This window comes from Pelophylax lessonae (assembly GCF_965119305.1).
Source record: "Pelophylax lessonae genome assembly, chromosome: 6".
Lineage (NCBI taxonomy): Eukaryota > Metazoa > Chordata > Amphibia > Anura > Ranidae > Pelophylax > Pelophylax lessonae.
Genome location: NC_138773.1, coordinates 61,959,254 through 61,980,927, shown reverse-complemented (window position 1 = coordinate 61,980,927; position 21,674 = coordinate 61,959,254). Strand labels below are relative to the sequence as shown.

The following is a 21,674-nucleotide window of genomic DNA, read 5'->3' as shown; positions in this document are numbered from 1 at the left end:
GCTGTGAGCGGCGCCAAACATATGCTCTAACCAAAGAATTTAAGGTCCTCACCAAATTGACGGGTATGTTAAACGGAAGCATTTGAAACATGAAGAGCACCCTGGGCAGCACATTCATCTTGACAACATTCACCCTCCCCATCCAAGAGGTGGCTAAATGATGCCAATTCGCAAAGTTAGCTCTAATTGTGTTAATACAATTTGCCATACAGATTAACTTCAAGTGCAATAATTCCAGAGATATGTGATTTCACATGTAATACACATCAAAAGGAAAATAAGGCATATATCTTTTTCAAAACTTAGCAGGGATGGTGGAACCCCTCTACAGATTTTTGTCATACAATTTAAGTGCAAAAGCTTTTTAGTTGGAAGGTTCACACCAGTAGAGAACTTTAGAATGTTTATTTTTTAGATTGTTACACTTAATTTTATATGTTTTAGTTACTATTATAATATAAATGATTGCACTTGAAGTAAATTTTCCACCACCCATGCTAAGTCCATGTCTTTATGGATCTTGCTTTGTGCACTGGTGCGCAGTCATGTTGGAACAGGAAGGGGCCATCCCCAAACTGTTCCCACAAAGTTGGGAGCATGAAATTGTCCAAAATGTCTTGGTATGCTGATGCCCTAAGAGTTCCCTTCACTGCAACTAAGGGGCCAAGCCCAAACCCTGAAAAACAACCCCACACTATAATCCCCCCTCCACTAAATGATTTGGACCAGTGCACAAAGCAAGGTCCATAAAGACATGGATGAGCAAGTTTGAGGTGGAGGAACTTGACTGGCCTGCACAGAGTCCTGACCTCAACCCGATAGAACCCCTTTGGGATGAATTAGAGCGAAGACTGACCTCACTAATACGCTTCTGGAAGAATGGTGAAACATTCCCATAGACACACTCCTAAACCTTGTGGACAGCCTTCCCAGAAGAGTTGATGCTGGTGTAGCTGCAAAGGGTGGGCCAACTTAATATTGAACCCTATGGACTAAGACTGGGATGCCATTAACCACATAACGACCGCCCAACGCAGATATACTGCAGCAGGCAGCCGCAGCTGGGCAAAGTGACGTAGGGGTACGTCACTCACCCACGAGCCTCTTTGTCATAAAAATGACAAAAATATAATATGTGTACAGTGTTGCATAACCGCATAATTTTCATTCAAATTGTGACATCGCTGATAGCTGAGAGTTGGCCTGGGCCGGAAGGGGGTGAAAGTGCCCGGTATTTAAAGAAATATTCCACCTTTTGCTAAAAAAATAATACATGCATGGGCTGGAGCTCGGAAGGCAGGCCTGGAAGGATCCCACCACAGGAGACAGTTGGAGGGATTCAAGCCGAAGAGAGCAAGAAGAGACAGTGAGTAGATTAGCACGGTGCAGGGACAGACAAGGGGAGAGACTGCCATCTGTAGCAGGTATCTGCACTCACTCACTTGGGTTGAACTGAATGTACTGGTGTTTTTTTTTAACCTTACCAACTATGCAACTATGACTCTTCCTCAAGAGGCAGGTCTGTACTGAAGTAAAGACTTTTAGTTATGGGTGTTGGAGGAAGTATCAATGACCAACAAGTGCATTGACATCACCATGCATGCGCTTTATTGAGAACCGATTCCCGCAGAGATTCCTGTGAATGAAAGACGCAGCCTTTTGGGCGGAGCCATGCACATTCACGGCAAATTCAATAGGTGACAGGAGCTGGTGGAGACAAGAGCCCCTGGGTTCTGTCAGAGGGTGGGGGGTTTGGGGCAGTGAATGGGGGGGGGGGGGTATGGGCTGTTTGGGGGTGGTTGGCTGCGGGCTGTGACTGTTTCATGTTACACCCTAAATATGGATGTAACATGAAACAAGGTTAGAAGAATGGACTTCTCTTTTAAGGTTTACATATAAAAGCAGGTAGAGTTAGAGGCATTTTCTGAATGCTACTGATAGCTCTTTCATAGGAGGCATAGTGGATTAGTTTTAGTGTCTTCCTGGTCAGCGCTATTAAATTCCCATCTTAATGAGCAGTGACACTTGGTGTTGTATGTGAGTGTCAGGACACCTGAGTCTGTTATCTAAGAGTGACATCTCCATCCTCTCATGTTACCTGAGCTGCAGACTGCCACAAGAATACACGTGATAATGGAGCGAAGGGTGCAATTCATGGCCCTTTCGGAAAGGCTCTGCTCGCAACAAAAGGTTTCAACAACTATTGTCCTGCTGAGATGCGTATGTGGATAATTTAGAGGCTGCGACAAAACATCGCTATTTTATACATGGTCAATTAACCCCGATTTCCACCGGCTCTCTGCAAAATGAGTCTGATTGCTTTGCAGTCTAAAGATGGACTGCAGCCAAAGTTAAATAAGGACATTAGGGAAATGTTTGCTTTTATTTCAGAACCTTTTTTTCTTTTAAGCACTTCTGGACCGGAAGATTCCCCCCACCCCCTTAATGACCAGGCCATTTTTTGTGATTCGGCACTGCGTTACTTCAACTGAAAATTACGTGGTCGTGCGACGCTGTACCCAAATAAAATGAATGTCCTTTTTTTTCCAAACAAATAGAGCTTTCTTTTAGTGGTATTCGATCACCTCTGCAATTTTTATTTTTTGCTATCAACAAAAAAAATAGCGACAATTCTGGAAAAAAACAATATTTTTCACTTTCTGCTAGATGTAGCACCCCACAAGGTAGGTGCTAGGTAAACGCATGGTGGGGCTTGGCTGCCTAACAGCAGGGCCATGATTTTCAGCTGGGCTGTCATGTCTCTCAGGTGTGGCTGCTGAGAGGGGAGTCTCAACACTGGCTACATGAGAGGATTCTCATTGGGCAGTGGAGGAAACCCAATCAGTGGCTCATTCAGGCCTGTATCTACCCCAGAAGGCAGATTCTGCCGCAGAGGATTCTGGGAGTTGGTATAAGTTTGAGGGGAACGCATGACACAGCGTCTTTGGCGGGAAACCGAGTCCAAGGAGGGAGAGTACGGCTGTCTCTCCTCCTGTCAGAAGGATCGGGTGTCTCGGGTGGCTGCCTGAGAGTCCAGAGAGAGTCCAGAGAGAGAGCTGAGCTGCAGAGAGGATCCGGTGTGCCGAGGACCAGTGGAGATAGAGGGGTTCAGTTCCAGGTAAGCATGCCAAGTTCATGAGTACTGTGAATTGCCCCTGAGGGTCTGCCTGAAGTGTAGAGGGGACCACTCCAGTGAAGGTCCCAGGGATCCAGAAGCCAGCTAGTGTCAAGGGGGGTGCCTAGTGAAAGGACCCTGAAGTGTAGAGGGGGCGCCAGCGGTTGGGCCCTGAAGAGTTAAGTGTACAGCGTTAAGGGTTGCAGCAGCACAAGCAGTTACAAGGAGATACCTCAGTCAGTGAAGGGCTGGAGGGAGTTGTTCACCGGACTTTTGAGCTAACCAGAGTGTTAGGAGTCAAATGTCTTACAGTCCTGGATCTTCTGAGTTAACCTGAATATTAAAGTCAAAGTTCCAGCACAGTTCAGCAGAACAGTATCTTCAAGCACCAGGGAGCATTGGGCAGCATTCAGCTGGCGTCAAGACAGCGCTAACAGGCATTTTTCTGTAGGAGGAGTATCCCACTCATTCCCTTCTCCCATCCCCATTATAAAATAAACAAAACAGACCAAAGATGCCGGAATGGTCATTGTCTCCACTCTCACACTTGGGTGTTCAACTTAAATGTGTTGGAAGTGTTACCGGTAACAATGGCAGACCCATATCAGGCCCAATGCCTGGAAATATTGCTACATATATAACATTACCAATAAAAAAATGTAAAAATCTAATTTTTTCATCATTTTAGGCCAATTTGTATTCTGCTACATATTTTTGGTAATAAAAAAATCTTGATAAGCGTATTTTGATAGTTTGCGCAAAAGTTATCGTGTCTGCAAACTAGGGGAAAGATTTATGTAATTTTTATTTATTTTTTATAAGTAATGGCGGCGATCAGCGATTTTTTTTTTTAGCGGGACTGCGACATTGCAGCGGACAGATCTGACACCTAACTGACATTTTTGACAATTTGGGGGGGACCAGTGACATTACTACAGTAATCAGTGCTAAAAATATGCTCTGGTACTGTACGAATGACCCTGGCACAGAACGGATTAACACCAGGGGCGATCAAAGGGTTAAATGTATGCCATGGGGTGTTTTCTAACTGTGAGGGGGATGGGTTTATGCAATCAACACAGGGACCTGTGTTCCTAAATAGGAGGAACACAGGAGCCCTGTGTTGATTGCTGACAGAACAACGCCGCTGTTCTGTCTAGACAGGGAGCGATCGAGGGTGGCCGGCGGCAATCGCGGCCGCCGGCCCCGCATATCAGCTTCCCTGCTCACGAATGGGTGCGCGCGCCTCCAGCGGTACACGCGTGCCCCCTCAATCGCTCCAGTGAAGCACTGTACGGGTACAGCAAAAACCTGCCACTGTACATCTGAAGCAGGTGGTCCGTAAGTGGTTAAACCATTTTACACAGATGAATTTATATAAGCTGCTATTTTATTTGTTACAGGGATTTAAATAGCACTGACAGTTTATGACGCACTTTACATATTGTACATTTATATCTGTCCTTGTCCTCAAGGAGCTTACAATCTAAGGCACCTATCCCATATGTATACATACACTTACTAGGGCCAATTTAGCCAATTAACCACTTGCCTACTGGGCAATAACCCCCTTCCTGCCCAGGCCAATTTTCAGCATTGTCGCACTTTGAATGACAATTTCGCTGTCATGCAACACTGAACCCAAACTTAATTTTTATCATTTTTTTTTCAGACAAATATAGCTTTCTTTTGGTGGTATTTAGTCACCACTGGGTTTTTTATTTTTTGCTAAACAAACAAAAAAAGACCGAAGATTTTGAAATAAAAAACATTTTTCGTAGGTTGTTAGAAAATTTTGCAAACAGGTAATTTTTCGATTTCACTGATGTGTGCTGATGAGGCTGCACTGATTGGTACTGATAGGCTGCACTGGTAGGTGGCATTGATGGGCACTGATGAGGCGGCACTGGTTGGCACTGATATGGAGGCACTGATGAGGCTGCCTTGAAAGGTGGCACTGATGGGCTCTGATGGGCGGCACTGATAGGCGCTGGTAGGTGGCACTGATAGGTGACACTTATGAGGAGGAATTGATTGGCAGCACTGGTGGGCACTGATTGGCAGTGCTGGTTGGCGCTGTTGGGACTGCACTGATAATCAAAACACTGATTATCAGTGCCGATGTCCCTTTAACACAAGCCAGTTATCAGAAAAGCTAAAAACCAGCTTGTGTTGACATCCGTGATCAGCTGTCATTGGACACAGCTGATCATGAAGTAAAGGGCCGCTGTGATTGGCCCTTTACTCTGAGCTGCGATCAGCTGAGTTCGAAAGGTCTCGGCAATCACAAAGCATGGGGGGTGTACGGGCAGTAAAATCACAGGGGGACCTCAAAGTAAGCCTGCACTGTAGGGGAACGTATTAATCTACCAGCATGTTTTTGAAGTGTGGGAGGAAACCAGAGGATCTGGAGAAAACCCATACATGCACAGTGTGAACATGCAAACTCCATGCAGGTAGTGTCCTTATTGGGATTCAATGAGGACCTTAGTGCTGCAAGGTAGATGTGCAAGCTACTGTACTGGGTACAACGAATATTAGTTATATTGATGTCTTGCAATTACCTGTTTGCTTGAATTAAAGCCTAGCAACAGAAATTAAATAAAAAAATCTACCCTTGCTGTGCCATCCCCCCCCCCCCCTCACTGCATGGGTAAAATGCTTGTTATTTCTAGGAGGTAAAGGGACAAGCAGGATTGCCTACCCTATCCTGCGCTGCCCTCTTCTCCCCCAAAGCTCCAAGTCCCTCTGCTTTATCCTGGGAGCGGCCAGGAGAACAGAAGAGGGACCCAAGAAGAGGAGGATCTGGGCTGCTCTGTGCAAAACCAACTGCTTGTTATTTTTCATGTTTGTTATTTTTAATGAAAGAAAAAAAGACTTTAGTATCACTTTAAAAACAAAGTTCTGGCTTAGGCCCCTTTCACACTTGTGCGACTTGTCCTGCGATTTGGGACTGCTAGCCACAAGGCTACCTCTCAAGCGCAGGAGTCAATTGCTCTTTATCATCTCCGAGATACCGCAAGACTGTTCCCCATTCACAAGCTGAGCCTTAACCCCGGCAGCAAGCGCTTAGCTTGATAAATACTGGGCACACACGAGATTAGGGACATGGAAAGGGAGTAAGGGCGGAAGTAAGAACTGTATTGAACATGGGAGATAGAAGTCAGCATGGCGGCTGCCAAGGGAAAAAAAAGCTTTATCAAATACAATGTTTTTACAAGTAAGAAGCCTTCATATATTTTCCCTATGCGGTGCTTTGATTTAAAGTAACTTCATTCATTTCATCAGGTCTTTTTTCGGGTAGAAGTATGAGAGTTTACTACCGCTTTAAGTGCCGGTTAAGCGTTGCGATGCGGGAACCCTGCGAATCCACTGCGGGTTCCCTCATGGCATTCAACGTGCAGGCAGTTCACACTGCCATAGCAAATCGCTGGGGGTGTCAATACAAAGTTAACCACTTAAGCCCCGGAAGATTTTACCCCCTTCCTGACCAGGGGGTATTTTGCGATTCGGCACTGCGTGACTTTAACGGACAATTGCGCGGTCGTGCGACGCTGTACCTAAACGAATTTGATGTCCTTTTTTCCCACAAACAGAGCTTTCTTTTGGTGGTATTTGATCACCTGTGCGATTTTTTGATCATGCGCTATAATCAAAAAAAGAGCGTAAATTTTGCAAAAATAACAATATTTTTCACATTTTTTTATATGAAATTCCCCCAAAAAAATGTAAAAATCAAAAATTTTTAAAATTTTTGGCCAGTTTGTTTTCTGCTACCTATGTTTGGTAAAAAAAATCACAATAAGCGTATTTTGATTGTTTTGCGCAAAAGTTATTGCGTTTACTAACTAAGGGAAAGATTTTTGTCATTTTTGTTGTTTTTTTTTTAACGAGTAATGGCGGCGATCAGCTATTTTTTTGGGGGACTGCGACATTGCGGCGGACAGATCGGACCCTTGACTGACATTTTTGACACTTTTGGGGGTACCAGTGACATTACTACAGTAATCAGTGCTATACATATGCACTGTTACTGTAAAAATGACGCTGGCAGGGAAGGGGTTAACTTTATTGGAGAGGGAGGGGTTAAGTGTGTCCCTAGGGGCGTGTTTCTTACTGTCATTGGATGTGGCTGTGTGTGTAACAGCACAGATCAACATAGCAGGACCGTATGATCTGTGCTTTTACACACGGAAGAATGACAGGCGGCTTTGTTTACATTAGCCGCCTGCCTTTCTCCCTTCACAGCGGACGATCGCGAGTGACCGGCGGACAGCGGGTTCACCGGTCACACGCATGGAGGTGTCCGTGAACGAGCTAAGGCGGGAGCGCGCCTCCGGCGGCGCGCACTCGCCCGCTATTGGCTCCCAGGCTAGTGACGTCACTTTGCCTGGCCGGGGCTGTCTGCCGCAGTATATGTAATTGCGGCGGTCGGCAACCGGTTAACAACACCTCCAGATCAGTTAGCATATCGCAGTGAGAACTGTCAGTTCGGACATGAATCGGATCGCATTGGTGTGAACCACCATGCAATCCGATTCTGCTGCAAACCCAAAAAAGGGTCTTGTGCGCGTTGTGTCAGAATCCGATGCAAATTCAGCCATACAATCTGTATAGCAGAATTCACATCGCACAGACATCGCATGTGATTTTCAGAGCAGTGCACTCCGAATCACATGCAATGTCTGTCATCGCTATAGTGTAAACCGGGGCTTAGTGCATTTAGCTTCACAGCCCTGAAGCCAGCAAGCTTTGCTGATTGCATTTTGCAGGACTTTACTGATGATGTAATAATAATAAAAATAATATAAACCCACACTGCCTTCAAATGCCCAATACACATGCCAAGTTTGCCTGCATGACAGATAAAGTTCTGTTACTGTAACCATCCCCTGTTTAGTGCTTTTTAACAATATCTCCTGGCAGAGCTCCCCATGCTGTCAGCAGCATATCACTCAAGCTTCCGTCCTAATAAATGGCTGATTAGGTTTCAAAGCAACCAGAGCACTTGTTATAGAAACTCCCTACCCTCTGCTGTGGCTGTGTAACTGATCTACAAACACTGAGCCGCTCCGGTAGTGCCCTGTCTCTCCCTCCTCTTCTCTTCCAGCTCCCAGGGCTCTGCAGGTGAGTATTGCAGCTCGGCAATGGGAAAGATCACTCTGTGTGCGGTTTTACTTATTATGGATTATGTATTTCATTGCATCTACTAAAAAATGCACAGGACGTTCATCAGGAGATTTCATGGGGCAGATGGCAGCAGTGAGGTGCTTACAGTAATGATCCACAGCTGCTATGGGCACAATCATAAAAATAATGGACTCCTCTGGCTGTCCTGTCACCATCCTAAAGGAGCTATCTACCAAGTCAGAACGCAGCACTTGAAGTATATCTAACATCTGTGTCCCACTGTGGTGATCTCCCTTCACTTCCTGTCCTGAACACTCAACAGGAAGTGGGAGGTAATCTTTCCAAATTGAAGAAAATCCCCTCTTGGAACATTTCCTCTCTATTCCTTTAAAATGTAGGATTTTCCTTTATTGACAGTCCCGTGACAGGGGTCACTAATCAAATAGAGAAAGTATTGATCTACTTAATGGGGACACAGAGAGCAACAATATCTAACAAGGGTTCTAACCGTTCCTCACCCTATCAAAAACTTTAAAAAACCTTTTCCTGTAGATACACTTTAACAGAGTGTATGAAAGTGTTCACGTCCGGCTGTAGTTCTGAAGAGATGTACTGTGTTACGCCCCTACTGCAGTCATACAAAAATGAACACCATGGGACCAGTTTAATCAGAGGCTAATTACACTACCAGTATGCTTTTGGAAAAAAAAACATGAATACATGGAGGAAGCCCACACGAGGACTGGGAGAACATCTATGCAGAGAGGTGGGAATGCAGGATCCCAGCAATGATACACATCATCACCTTCTACTAAATTCCCTGGTTTTGCTGGAATCCGGTGAGTTGAACCATTCTTCCCTCCTTATTTCTCCTGAAGTCTCTTATGGTGAGATCTCTGTGCCGGCAATTAGGGCTGGGACAAGGGGTGGGCAGGAAGGGAAGCTGCCCTGGGCACTGTGATATCATGTGAGGTGAGGTGGGAGTGCTGCATAGAGACTGCCTTCCTACAAGCTGACAGGAGTACTAGAAGAGGGGGAATTTTTGTTTGGGGAGAATTTTGGCATACAACGGTGGTAATCGTGCAGGCTAGTGCTCAATTTTTTTTTGAAGGGGAGGGAGGGGATTTTTGCTGATACAAAATGCTCATATATTTTGGGGAGGAGGGGGGCACCATTTGGCTTCTTTGCCCTGGACGTTGGTGACCTTGTCTCAGCACTACCTGCATTTTCTGAACACATTCTGCTGATATTAGGAACTGCCGGCACTCTGCCAAAGCTCCATAACAAAAGTTGAATAAAATAAAAGGCAAGGAAATCCAAACATGACAATGATGCTAACGCGTTTTGACCATTGAGGTCCTCATCATAGCTATGGAGAAGACCTTAATGGTCGAAACACGTAAGCATTTTTGTCATATTTTAATTTAATTGCCTTTTAAATTATTAAGCTTTTGATACAGATCCTTGGTTGAGTGCCGAAAGTCCTCAAATTTGGATGAATTCTCGTGTGGCTGACAGGAGCCTTTGCCCCGCCACTGGTGTTCTGCAAGTCAGAGAGGAGGTTCATTTGGTTGACACCTTCTGCCGCTATTACAAGAAGATTGTATTTTCTCTTCTTGGCATTAGAGTCGGTTCACACTAGCGCGACTTGTCAGGCGACTTGTCAGCCTGACAAGTCGCGCTCCCTCACAGTCCATTGACCGCTACAGGACACATTCTAATAGGAGCGACACAAGTCGCTCCGACTTAGAAAAAGGGTCCTGTACTACTTCGGGGCGACCTCGGAGCGACTTGCATAGACTTCCATTATGTGAAGTCCCTGCAAGTCGCTCCGAAGTCGTGGTGCATGGTAATGCACAAGTCGCCCCCGAAGTAGTCGTGTCGCCCCAGTGTGAACCGGCTCTTATGGTCATTGCTTGTTTGGTTGACATCTGCTGCTTCCATTACGAGAAGATTGTACTTTCTTTCTTTGTTATTTTGGCCAATGCAGCTGTGAGACACCTTACTGAAGGAGGAGTAGGGTGGGATGCCTGCGGGGCTGAGCTGATAAGGCCGGTTATACACTGTTCAAATCTTGGCCGGTTCAGCAGGAACCGGCCGAGATTCCAACTGTTAATTTGCAGGCTGAATGTACTGAGTTGACTGATTTTGTCAACTTGGGTAAAACCAGCCTGCTGGATTCTCTTGCAATTACCGCGAGCGGCTGCTACCTGCCTTCTCCTGGTGGGGGGGGGGGGGGGGAGAAGGCACCAGGAGAAGGCAGGTAGCAGCCGCTCGCGGTAATTGCAAGAGAATCCAGCACTGTAAACACTGCCTGTGTTGTTGGGGAAATCATGCAAATGTCTAGGTTGCAGGAAAGAAACTCACAACTGTGTATGGCCTGCCTAACTGTGTAGGTCTTAGAGGTGGCATCGCTACGAAAGGAAAAAATATCAGTTTGTAGTGGGTGGTCCTTTTATAGCAGAACTCCCTACAAATCCTATAATTTTAGTAGATGGTGGTTAACCACTTGCCGACCGCTGCACGACTATTTACGGCGGCGGTCAGCCCCTCACAGGCAAAGCGACGTAGGGCTACTTCGCTAGCCTGTGAGGCTCTAGGGAGCAAGCGCGCGCCGCCGGAGGCGCGCTCCCACTTGGTCACGGACCCCCCCCGCGCGTGTGCCCGGTGGACCCGATGTATTATACCACACTAAACCTTTCATCCAACCTCTATATGATTACATTTGTTATTTTAAAAACGAGTCCGTGCAACGTAGGGGGAGTTTTGCAGAGGTGCGTCCTTTGTGTGCTAAAAATATTCATAATTCTCAGCCCAGAAAGTTGGGAGGTATAGTTGTAGTGCACCAGACCACTGCCTTTTGTTGGTAATTTGGTGATCTGAGAATCCTTTTTTTTAAAAGTTCTTTTGTGTAATGTGGAAATTCACAAACATACCCATTTCAGGTCCTTTGCAGTCTCTCGTATACATAATGGCTGAAGTACCTTCTTCAGCTCTGTGTATACAAAAGAAAATGGGGAAGCTCAAGTCTAGTTCCAGACCATTACCGTATATATCAGTGATGGCGAACCTTGGCACCCCAGATGTTTTGGAACTACATTTCCCATGATGCACATGCACTCTGCAGTGTAGTTGAGCATCATGGGAAATGTAGTTCCAAAACATATGGGGTGCCAAGGTTCGCCATCACTGGCATATATACTGCAGCAAGGCGGCCTGGCTTCGCAAAATCATGTACATGTACGTGATTTTGTGCATGAGATGTTGGGGGTGCGTGTGCCCTGTGGGAGCGCTCCTCCTGCCGTGATTGGACACAGAAGGAGCCAATCAGCGGGTCTATTGGCCGGGACCCGCCGATCCTTTGGAGGAATGACAGAACGGCGGTCTGCCTATGTAAACAAGGCAGACCACTGTTCTGTCAGGGAGTAAAAGAGAGATCTTGTGTTTCACCTAAGCTCTCTCTTTTCCTCTAGTGCATCCATTCCCCCCACAGTTAGAAAGCACTCCCTAGGAGCCCACTTAACCCCTTCATCGCCCCTGGTGTTAACCCCTTTCAAGCCAGTGTCATTTATACAGTAACAGTGAACAACCAAAGAGAATCCTGGCGCTGGTCCTCCCTACAACCTCCAATAGGATTCTGGGAGTCCATATCCACAACAGTATGATGATGGGAGTAATTGTGTGAATGTCACACGCAGTGCTCACAAATCCCTAACACAGGATGATTTGTGTGACATAGAAAGGCTGGAAGGAGGGATGGCGCATAGCAGTGTAGTATAAAACGAATGCTCCTAGATGAAGGACAACTGGTGGACAATGTTAATGAAAAAGTTTATTTGTAATGTACAATGAAAACCACCAACCGGTCACAGAGTCTTCGGCATCGCGTGAGAGCACTGTGGGGGTCCCACTCAATCTGGTAGGAGGACAATGTTCCAAATCCAGGGAGGGGGCAGAACTGGAATCCGGAGGGTTTTGAAGGAACTGAAGGAACAGGTAGGCTGTTCCAAACATCTTGGAGAACTAACCATATAACTTCTGTGGATGTCGGCTGCGTCAAATCCTTCTGTCTGTTTATGTAATCCCAGACAGACTCAATGATTTTGGGTTTCAGGGCTCTGTGTGGGCCGAACCATCACTTCCAGGACTCCTTGTTTTTCTTTACGCTGAAGATAGTTCTTAATGATATTGGCTGTTCCTTTGGGGTCATAGTCCTGGTGCAGAATCAGTTTGGGGTCAAACTATGGCATTTTCGATAAGTATCTCCCCTTTTTTTCTCAGCATTGGGGACACCATTGGTTGGGCAATGTTGAGGACTGTAGACACAGTGGTCGGCCAAGGAAACCTAATACAGCAGACAAACGATAAATCATGCTTACTTCCCTTCAACATCGGAAGATATCCAGCAGTACCTGTTCTGTCTCTAGGACAGAGAGCTAAACCTTCCTGCTCCATAAACTTCAGATACCATATTTCTTTGATCTCAAATTTATTAGAACAAGCCAGGTGAAACTACAAATTGATAAAAATAAACATCAATCAGTACAATATTGAATACAACAAAGAAACAATGATCCATAATACAGAATGGGATAACAAGAACTCACTTTTTAGGCTCTCTCAGGGGTGATGGCGAGAGAATGATAAAAACATGTCCTGCTGCCTTGCTGTATCTTTTAAAATGGTGGCTGATTCACTTCCTGTAGAAGTTCTACCCAGAATGCCCTGCTTACTAACAACTTTATTAAACACATTCTGAGTTTACAACATATGCAGAACAACTAAAGCTATACCAAAAAAAGACAGTAGATGGCGCCTGCGCTCTGCACATAACTAACTTGTGTGAATCAAGAAAACCCAACATGTCTTTTTAAACAATATAAACACAAGTATACTGAATAAAAGTCTGGTGGACAGAACAGTACCATTAGCACAGAACTGGTGAAAACCAGTGGGACCCAGGTCCACCCATCTACTATCTGGAGACATCTGGCCAAAAGTGGTTTTCATGAAAGAAAAAAAAAAGCCATACCTCGAACGTAAAAACAAAGATAAATGACTCAACTATGCATGAAAACATAGGTTGTGGGGTACAGAAAAATGGTAGCATGTGCTCTGGTCTGATGAGTCACAATGTGAAATATTTGGCTGTAACATGAGGCAGTTCTTTCGTGAAGGGACAGAGAGTGGTACAATAATAAATGTCTGCAGGCAACATGGTGGAGGTTCCCTGCAAGTTTAGGGCTGCATTTTTGCAAATAGAGTTGGACATTTGGTTGATCAATGGTTCCCTCCATGCTGAGAAATACAGGCAGATATTTATTTATCGTGCCATACCATCAGGGAGGGGTGTGATTGGCCCCAAATTTGTTCTGCAGCAGTACAATGACTCCAAACATACAGCCAATGTCAATAAGAACTATCTTCAGCATAAAGAAGAACAAGGAGTCCTGGAAGTGATGGTTTGGCCACCCCAGAGCCCTGATCTCAACATCATTGAGTCTGTCTGGCATTACATGAAGAGGCAGAGGGATGAGAGGCAGCCTACATTCCCAAAAGATGTATGGTTAGTTCTCCAAGATGTTTAGAACAACCTATGCCGAGTTTCTTCAAAAACTATGTGCAAGTGTGCCTATAAGAGTGCTCACACCAAAAATTTATTTGATTTGGATTTCTCTTCTATTAATTTACTTTCTATTTTGTTAATTGATAAAAATAAACTGTTAAAATTTCTATTTCTGAAAGCATTCGTATTTTATAGAATTGTTTTACACCTGCCTAAAACTTTTGCACAGTACTGTATTTATAAATGCTATAAAATCTGGGACTAAAAGTACCATTTCAGTGTTTGCAGATGACACCAAACTATGCAGTGGAATTATGTCCTTATAGGATATCTCCAATTTATAAGCTGACTGCAATGCATTATGTAATTTGGCAACTATATGGCAAATGAGGTTTAATGTTGATAAATGTAAAGTTATGCACTTGGAGGCTAAAATGATGCATGCATCATACATTTCAAGAGGAGAACAGCTGGGGGAGTCAATGGTAGAGAAGGATTTTGGTGTTCTGGTAGATCACAGACTTAATAATAGCATGCAATGCCAAGCTACAGTTTCTAAAGCTAGCAAACTACTTTCTTGTATTAAAAGAGGTGTAGTGCCCTCAAGTGTACAGAGTAGGTAAATTTAGCCAGAGAAGCTGGGGTTAAATTGTTTGTGTTAGCTGTGCAGAGCTCCAAGGGCTGGGTCTGTGTTACCTCTCCCTGAATTTGCTGCATAGATCTGGAACTTAGAGGGTGGAGGAACAGAGGCTAAAGCCTGAATATTTTTGGAGTCTCCGCCAATCCCTGGGTAGGCATAGCCCAGAAGGCAGGGAGATAAATGTTCAGGATCCTGGCAGTGAGGGAGCAGAGTCCAGGGTCCATTTGCCTGGAGGGGCTCAGGGGACCCCTGTGCTGGGGGGCTCTTCCCCTAGGCAGAAGACAGGACAAGAAAAAGCCAGTGAGAGAGTCAAGGAGCAGCTGAAGCCTCACACCCTATCTTATGAAGCTTAGCTGAAGCTATCCTGACAAGATCTTGGCCTGTATAGCAAGAAGACTGTGCAGCAGTCACTTGGACTTCAGGACTCACCAAAGAAGGATCGAATGAGTAGCTTTCATTCTACACACCTCAAGCTTGGAGAGAGGAGGGGCGGCAAGGTGCAATATTTTGCTTGCCTTTAACTTAGGGACAGCTTAGTGACAGTTCACAACTGGGAAATCTATCCTATACCTCCAGTAGTGGATTCAAGGGCAGCCAGGTGCATTAGCATTTTTTCTATGGAATAGCACCTGTATTCTGCAGTTGGAACTTTTGCTATCAGTTTTGCTGTACCATGAAACCTACGGGAGGACAGCATTGCAACCCTAGCAGCCAGAAACATCAGCAAGTCCTCAAGTTTAAAATCAAGTTCTATCGTTCTGGGCATCCTATGCCTTTCCCCATTCCCCATCCAAGTTTTAACCCCCTAAATAAACCAAAACAAAATAAACATCCCCTGGACCAGTTCTTAAATATGCATGAAAGCTGCAAAAAATCCTGTTGCCTGGCTGGGTGCTTAACGGAGGACCCCAAAATTCAGCGACCCTTACAGGTCTAACGCTACAGAGGTATGGACTCCAGAGAGAGAGAGGTATGATTTTTTTCCCCTGTACAAATCAATAGTAAGACCTCATCTGGAATATGCAGTTCAATTTTGGGCTCCAGTTCATAAAAAGGATATTGTAGAACTGGAGAAAGTACAGAGAAGGGCAACCAAACTGAAAAGAGGCATGGAGGAGCTTAGCTATGAGGAAATATTAGAGGAACTGAATTTATTCTCTCCTGGGAGAGAAGGGGGGGATATGATCAAAATGAACAAATGATGTGTCCATCTTGTGGGATGAACGGGGGGAGGTGATCTTCTGGGTCCCTTCTATAGGGGGAGCTGATCTGCTGAGTCCCTCCTATAGGGGGAGCTGATCTGCAGAGTCCCTCTTGTGTGGGGGAGCTGAGCATCTGAGTCCTTCCTGGGAGGGGGGGGGACTAGAATGAGTTGTGATGTGGAGTCCCTGCAGGGATGGGGGAGCAAGGTGAGCTGAGAAGCTGAGTCTCTGATGGGAAATGTGAGCTGAGCTGCTGAGCAATTTGAGCCACCAGTGTTTCTGCTGTGAACTTGAGGAGGAATTGCTCCACCATGCCTGTGGCTACAGAGGTCAATGAGAGCTTGTTTCAAAGGTAATTTATGGATTGCTAAGAATACAGTATGTAAATACATATCCTGTAAAGTATGTAAGTACATATGCTGGCCACACGTTTGCTTTATGGGGGAAGCTACTAAACCTAAAAGATGCTGGCAGTATCCTGGTCACGATAGAGCAAAGTTTAGTGCTTCTGTGATCGACTGACAGCTGTAGAGTGTTTATTTGCTATCCCTGAAGGTAGATTTGATAGAGTTTGTGGCTGTTCACAACACACTCTGCTGGCACAGCTTGTCAGCTCCTAAGGCTGTTTTGAATAATGCTGAATATAAGCATATGGCATCATATTTTTTTTCTTTTAGTAAATGATGTAAGCAGAATGTTGGTGCACTTCATGCTTTTACTACTCGGTTATTTGCCAGCAGTGCTCACGATGGTTGTATTGCTAGTCAAAATCACATTTAGTGACCATGCATTTAATTCCCAATTAATAAAGCTTATTTACCATGCTTATTAACTGGCCAAGCTGTTAATCCCACTTAAGTGAGAGACACTACTACACTGTTTCCAGCATATTGTATATGGCTGCTTGCAGTGACTGCAAGTCCTTTGTTGCTTCCACTTGTACATCCATTTGGCTTGTTTTCCCACGCCGCAGAATTCAGTCAGCAATTTATGGACTATACATGGTGCGTCGGTTTACTCTTAAAGTAATCTATACAGAAAGCAAAGCAATTACTTTTTGGTAGATCCGCTCATGAAACAGCAGCATGGTTTCACTGTACGGAGGGTTTTCATGGATTCAAGATTTCACGTTAAACATTTATGTAAGTAACATTCTCGAAGTCCTACGTCTCCTTGTGAACTAGATGTACTTTAAGTTATTGTAAATTCTTTTATGTTATGTTATATGTTACTTATCTGCTCGTGTAATGGTTTTGCACAGTGCAACCCCCGATCCTCCTCTTCTTGGGTCCTCCGGTAGTGCTCATGTCTCCCTCTCTTCTTGGGGTGCCACCATAGAAATCTGCTTCCTATTGTGACACACCTGTGGGCTTGATCCCGAGCCACGCTACCTGCGTCCATAGGCACAGATTATGCCACCCCACCTGCTCCCTTGTCACCGGATTTGATTGACAACAGCAGGAGCCAGCAGCTCCCACTGCTATCAGTCTGCCATGTGAGAAGAGAGAGAGCAGAAAGAACCATTGCTTTCATGCACAGCTTTGGATCAAGAATGGGCACAGGTAAGTATAAGGGGAAGGAGGGTGGAGACTGGTGGGAGCTACACATGTTTTTTACCTTAAAGAGGAGTTAAAGCTACTTGCGGTAAAAATAAAAGCCAGCAGCTACAAAAAGTGTAGCTGCTGACTTTTAAAAAACAGCCACTTACCTATCCCAGGATCCATCGGTGAGCCCCCCCAGGCGATCTTACCCGCTGTCTTCAGTCCCCGTCACCGGCATCTTCACTATGAGCACCCAGCTGTGACAACTTGCAGCTTCACAGCCAGGTGCCCAGTGCTCATGGGCAAGTCGCGCTGTGCATCCTGAGTGGTGGATGCAGTGTTCTGGGACCTGTCAGTGTCTCAGAAGACTGCAGGGGGAGATATGGAGGAGAACTTCCATTGCCGAATGCCGCGGTGCTCGGAACAGAAGTGGGAAGCGGGTACCTGTCAAAATCGGGTACCTCCTCAAAAGTGCCAATTGTTTAAGAGGAGCGGGGAACAAGTCCTTAAAGCGAAACTTCCCCTTTTAGGAAGAGATCCTCCCAAAAGGGGAAGTTCCACTTAAAGTACTCCTCACCCCCTTACATGCCACATTGTGGCATGTTATTTTTTTGGGGGGAGGGGAGCAGGTAACTAGTTTTGACAGGTACCCGGATACCACTTCTGCTCTGGCCGCCTTGGCGACACGAACTGCAGTTCTCCTCTCCCCCTTCCTCCTTGCAATCTTCTGGGACATGTCACAGGTCCCAGAAGATTGCCCGGCCATTGAAGAGGCTCAGCGCGACTCATGCATGTGCAATATGCACCCGGCTGTAAAGCCGCAAGCTGCCACAGCCGGGTGCCCACGCTTGTGATGCCGGCACCGGGGAGAGGCGAGGGAGAGAACCAAGGCTTTGAGCAGCCATATTGCTAGATTGTGGAACAGGTGAGTGTGTGTTTATTAAAAGTCAGCAGATACACTTTTTGTAGCTGCTGACTTTAATAAACACAAAAACTACTGGAACTACGCTTTAAGGTAAAAAACCTTTGACCTTTTAGTGGTTGTAAAGGTAGAAGGTTTTTTACCTTAAAGTTGAGTTCCAGTCAATTTACTTGTTTCCAATTCCATCCATAAACTGTATCTGAAGCCTTTTTTTTTTTTTATAGAATTGGAAAAGAGTAAAACCGTCAGGTTTTTTTTTTTAGTTTTTTTCCCATTGAGGTGATGTCTCTTAACTTCCAGTCCCTTAGAGACAACAGGAAGTGAGAGAAATTTTCTCCAAAGGGAAGAAAATCCCCTCTTGTTGCTGTCACTGCCACATGTATCCTCATTGGAAGATTTCCATACCTGTTCTGATGACACCTGGATTATTCCTAATTTTTTTGTCTTGGTGACAATTTTCACTAGGACAAAAGCATGCATGTATATATGTTTTCAGTCATATTAAATTCTAGGTGATTCTATGGGCCATTCCTCTGGCGCCATGATTAATATATTTGAAAGCTTCTCTTTTCATAGAACTGTTTTATGAGGTAGGTCATCAGAACCCTCTCCATTTGCTTGGCTTGGTACTAGCATACAGAGCCAACTTGCATACACATACAAGGACAGCAAGTAACCTGCCAGCATGTCTTTGCCATGTGAGAGGAAACCATTGTACCCAGGGATAACCCACGCAAACTGTAAGGGAAATCACCTTAGACCACAAGCTGATACAAGGAAAGATTTATTTCTTGTATACGAGGAGACAAGTACAGGAGATTGTCAGATATTCACCCACCGGTTCTAGCCGCCTGTGACCCGTGGAATAGGGTTCCATACACAGTTTGAGGTGCATAGACAGAGGCATTGCTTCAAGTCCAGTCAAAATCGCCTCAAAATAACAGTAAAATCACAGCAAAAAAATTGGGGTAAAATCGTGCTACTTTTAGGTCGCATAAGTGTGAAAGGTGCCTAAAGGAAGTTTTGGCTTTAGATGCTCTTTTAAGTATGTCTATAACCAAATTGCTTTGTTTAATGTTAGAATGATAGAATACCTGGCAGTCTTCTTCTCTGTCTGTTCCATTAAGGAGATTTCCCTTTACTTCCTGTCATGACACAACAGGAAGCGAGGGAATCTGTCCAAAGTGAAATTAAATTCCAACACAAAATTTTGCTTGCAGTAAAATATCTTGATTTCTGTCTTTGCAGTTTCATCGATGCCAGTCACCAATGAAGGTTGGCCAGAGACATTTGGCTTTGGGTTGGATGGCACGGGCCCCTGTTACATCCTCTGGGTTGAGCCAGGAAGTAGCGCCCATGTGGCCGGTTTGCAGCCTGGAGACCAGATTCTGGAAGTGGAGGGAAAACCGGTGTCCTTTCTGTCCTGCGAGTCACTGATACAGCTTGGTCGGGAGTGTCTTAATGTACCACCAAGTATCGGGGTCATCTCCAGAGTTCAGAATGTGGAAGTAACCAGGAAAGCCCAGGAGGATATTGGCTTGGCTCTAACTGGAGGGAGACCACTGGTGGTGGACAGTGTGGTTCCTGGTTCCCCTGCCTCCTATGCTGGGGTCAGAGCTGGAGATTACCTTCTGGAGATCAATGCTGTTCCTGTGACTGATTTATCGGAGGCGGTCCAACTGATTTCTTCCAGTGAAGAGGACGTTCTCCGCCTGGGCCTTCTGTGTGTTGGCCGGAGACAGAGACACAGCAGAGTATATAGTGCCAGTGGACGGGGATCAGAAACCACAAGCCAGGCACAGAGACTGAAGGCTCAGGAGTTTAAACAGAAAGTAAGAGCAAGTTATTTTAATGAGCTTGTTCAGTAAGGTAAAGAAAAGTTTGCAAAGTGCAGGAGCTCCTAGCAGTCAATGAGAAATCATTTTCTATCAATCTAATTTAAAGTTAAAGTGGTTGTTACCTTTCAAACACCTTTCACTGGCAGCCCCTCTGTTTTATCCAAATGCACTGTATAAGTGTTCTTTGTACACTATGCCTCTAAATACTTTTTTTGCAGCTACATTCAGGCCAGTCACGTAACTCCTGGCCGCTCAGCTGCTCCGATCCAGGGCTACAGTGGGAGGGGCTGAGATCTCCCTCTGTCGTCACTCGGGGAGGTCATGTGTACTGGAGTAGCAGAGTGGCCGGGGGTCACATGACTGCAAAAAAAGTATTTAGAGGCATAATTTACACTTATACAGTGCATTATCCCTGGATAAAACAGAGGGGCTGCCAGCAACAATTATTGCATTTTACTGATAGCGGTAGGAAGGGGGGAGGGAGGGGGAGGGCAGAGGCGGGTGATACATAGACATGGAGTTGAAAGGCAGGGAGAGAGGGGTGAGGGGGACAAAGGAGGATAGGAGAGATGCGGATGACGGAGGCACACAGGCAGACCACGATGATCAGGGCTCAGCAGCCATGATTGTTGTGGTCAGGACACAGCGGGGGCAGAGGCAGTGTTCTAAGGGAACAGGAGATTACTTTTTAATTTTTTTTTTTTTAAGGTTAAAAACACTTAAAACACCTGGGAATAGTTCAATATTGTCTAAGGCTGGGGTCAGCAACCTGTAGATCACTATTTATTAGTAGATTGTGGTCAGGTGACTGGTAGTTTGCGGTCTGGGCTTGCTGACCCGCTATTCCAGTGCATCAAACAGATTGCAATGCAGAGGGATTACTTCAGGGCTCAAGTCCTGCAGGAACGCATGGGAACGGCGTTCCTGTACATTTTCCACAGCAGACACGCTGTTCCTGTTAGCCTCATCCTGCAGGACTGGCAGGGGGACAGCCAATCTCTGCATAAGGTCCGCGCCACAGGCAGGCTTTGCATTCTAGTTGCTCCTAAACTCTGAGCCCGCAAAGGTTTTATCCCGGCTCGCCCACATAGTAAGCTGGCTGGGCTGGGAGTCAGCTACCTATTGGCTGAGGGGGTAGCAGCAGGCGGGCTACACCACCTTCTATTGCCTCTCAGCCAACTGGTGCACAGTGCACTGTCCATTACTTTCCGGGGGCTACCTGTGGTGTTGTGGCATGGAGCTGCTCTGCAAACTGATTGAGCTGCTCTGCAAACTGATTTTCCTCCGTCCCTCTTTCTTCTCTCTCCCTCCATCCCTCTTTCTTTTTCTCTCCCTCCATCCCTGTCTCTCCCTCCCTCTTTCTTTCTTTCTTTCTTTCTTTCTTTCTTTCTTTCTTTCTTTCTTTCTTTCTTTCTTTCTTTCTTTCTTTCTTTCTTTCTTTCTTTCTCTCCCTACATCCCTCTGTCTTTCTCTCTCTTTCTGTTCCTCTTATTTTTTCTTTCTCTCTCTCTCTCTCTCTCTCGCTCTCTCTCTCTCTCCATCTCTCTCCATCGCTCTTTCTTTCATTGTCTCTCCATCCCTCTTTCTTTCTCTGCAATGCATACAATTGTGACATAGTAGTACGGCATTTACGAGGTTAAAATCAGGTGTGAGGAGGTGACCCGGTGATCTTTGACCTCTACCATGTTGATCTCCACTTCTTTAAGGTTGCCTACCCCTG

The 21,674-nt window shown here is 45.4% G+C and overlaps 1 protein-coding gene across 1 annotated transcript in view; it reads left to right on the top strand.

The window, feature by feature from the left end:
* The first annotated feature begins 1,638 nt into the window (after window positions 1-1,638).
* Window positions 1,639-21,674, top strand: part of GRID2IP (Grid2 interacting protein) — a 261,941-nt gene continuing 241,905 nt past the window's right edge. Inside the window, exons 1-2 of the mRNA XM_082261269.1 lie at window positions 1,639-1,697; window positions 19,365-19,948. Coding sequence (XP_082117395.1) covers window positions 1,643-1,697; window positions 19,365-19,948 — 639 coding nt within the window. The 5' untranslated portion in view covers window positions 1,639-1,642. The remainder of the gene's footprint in view (window positions 1,698-19,364; window positions 19,949-21,674) is intronic.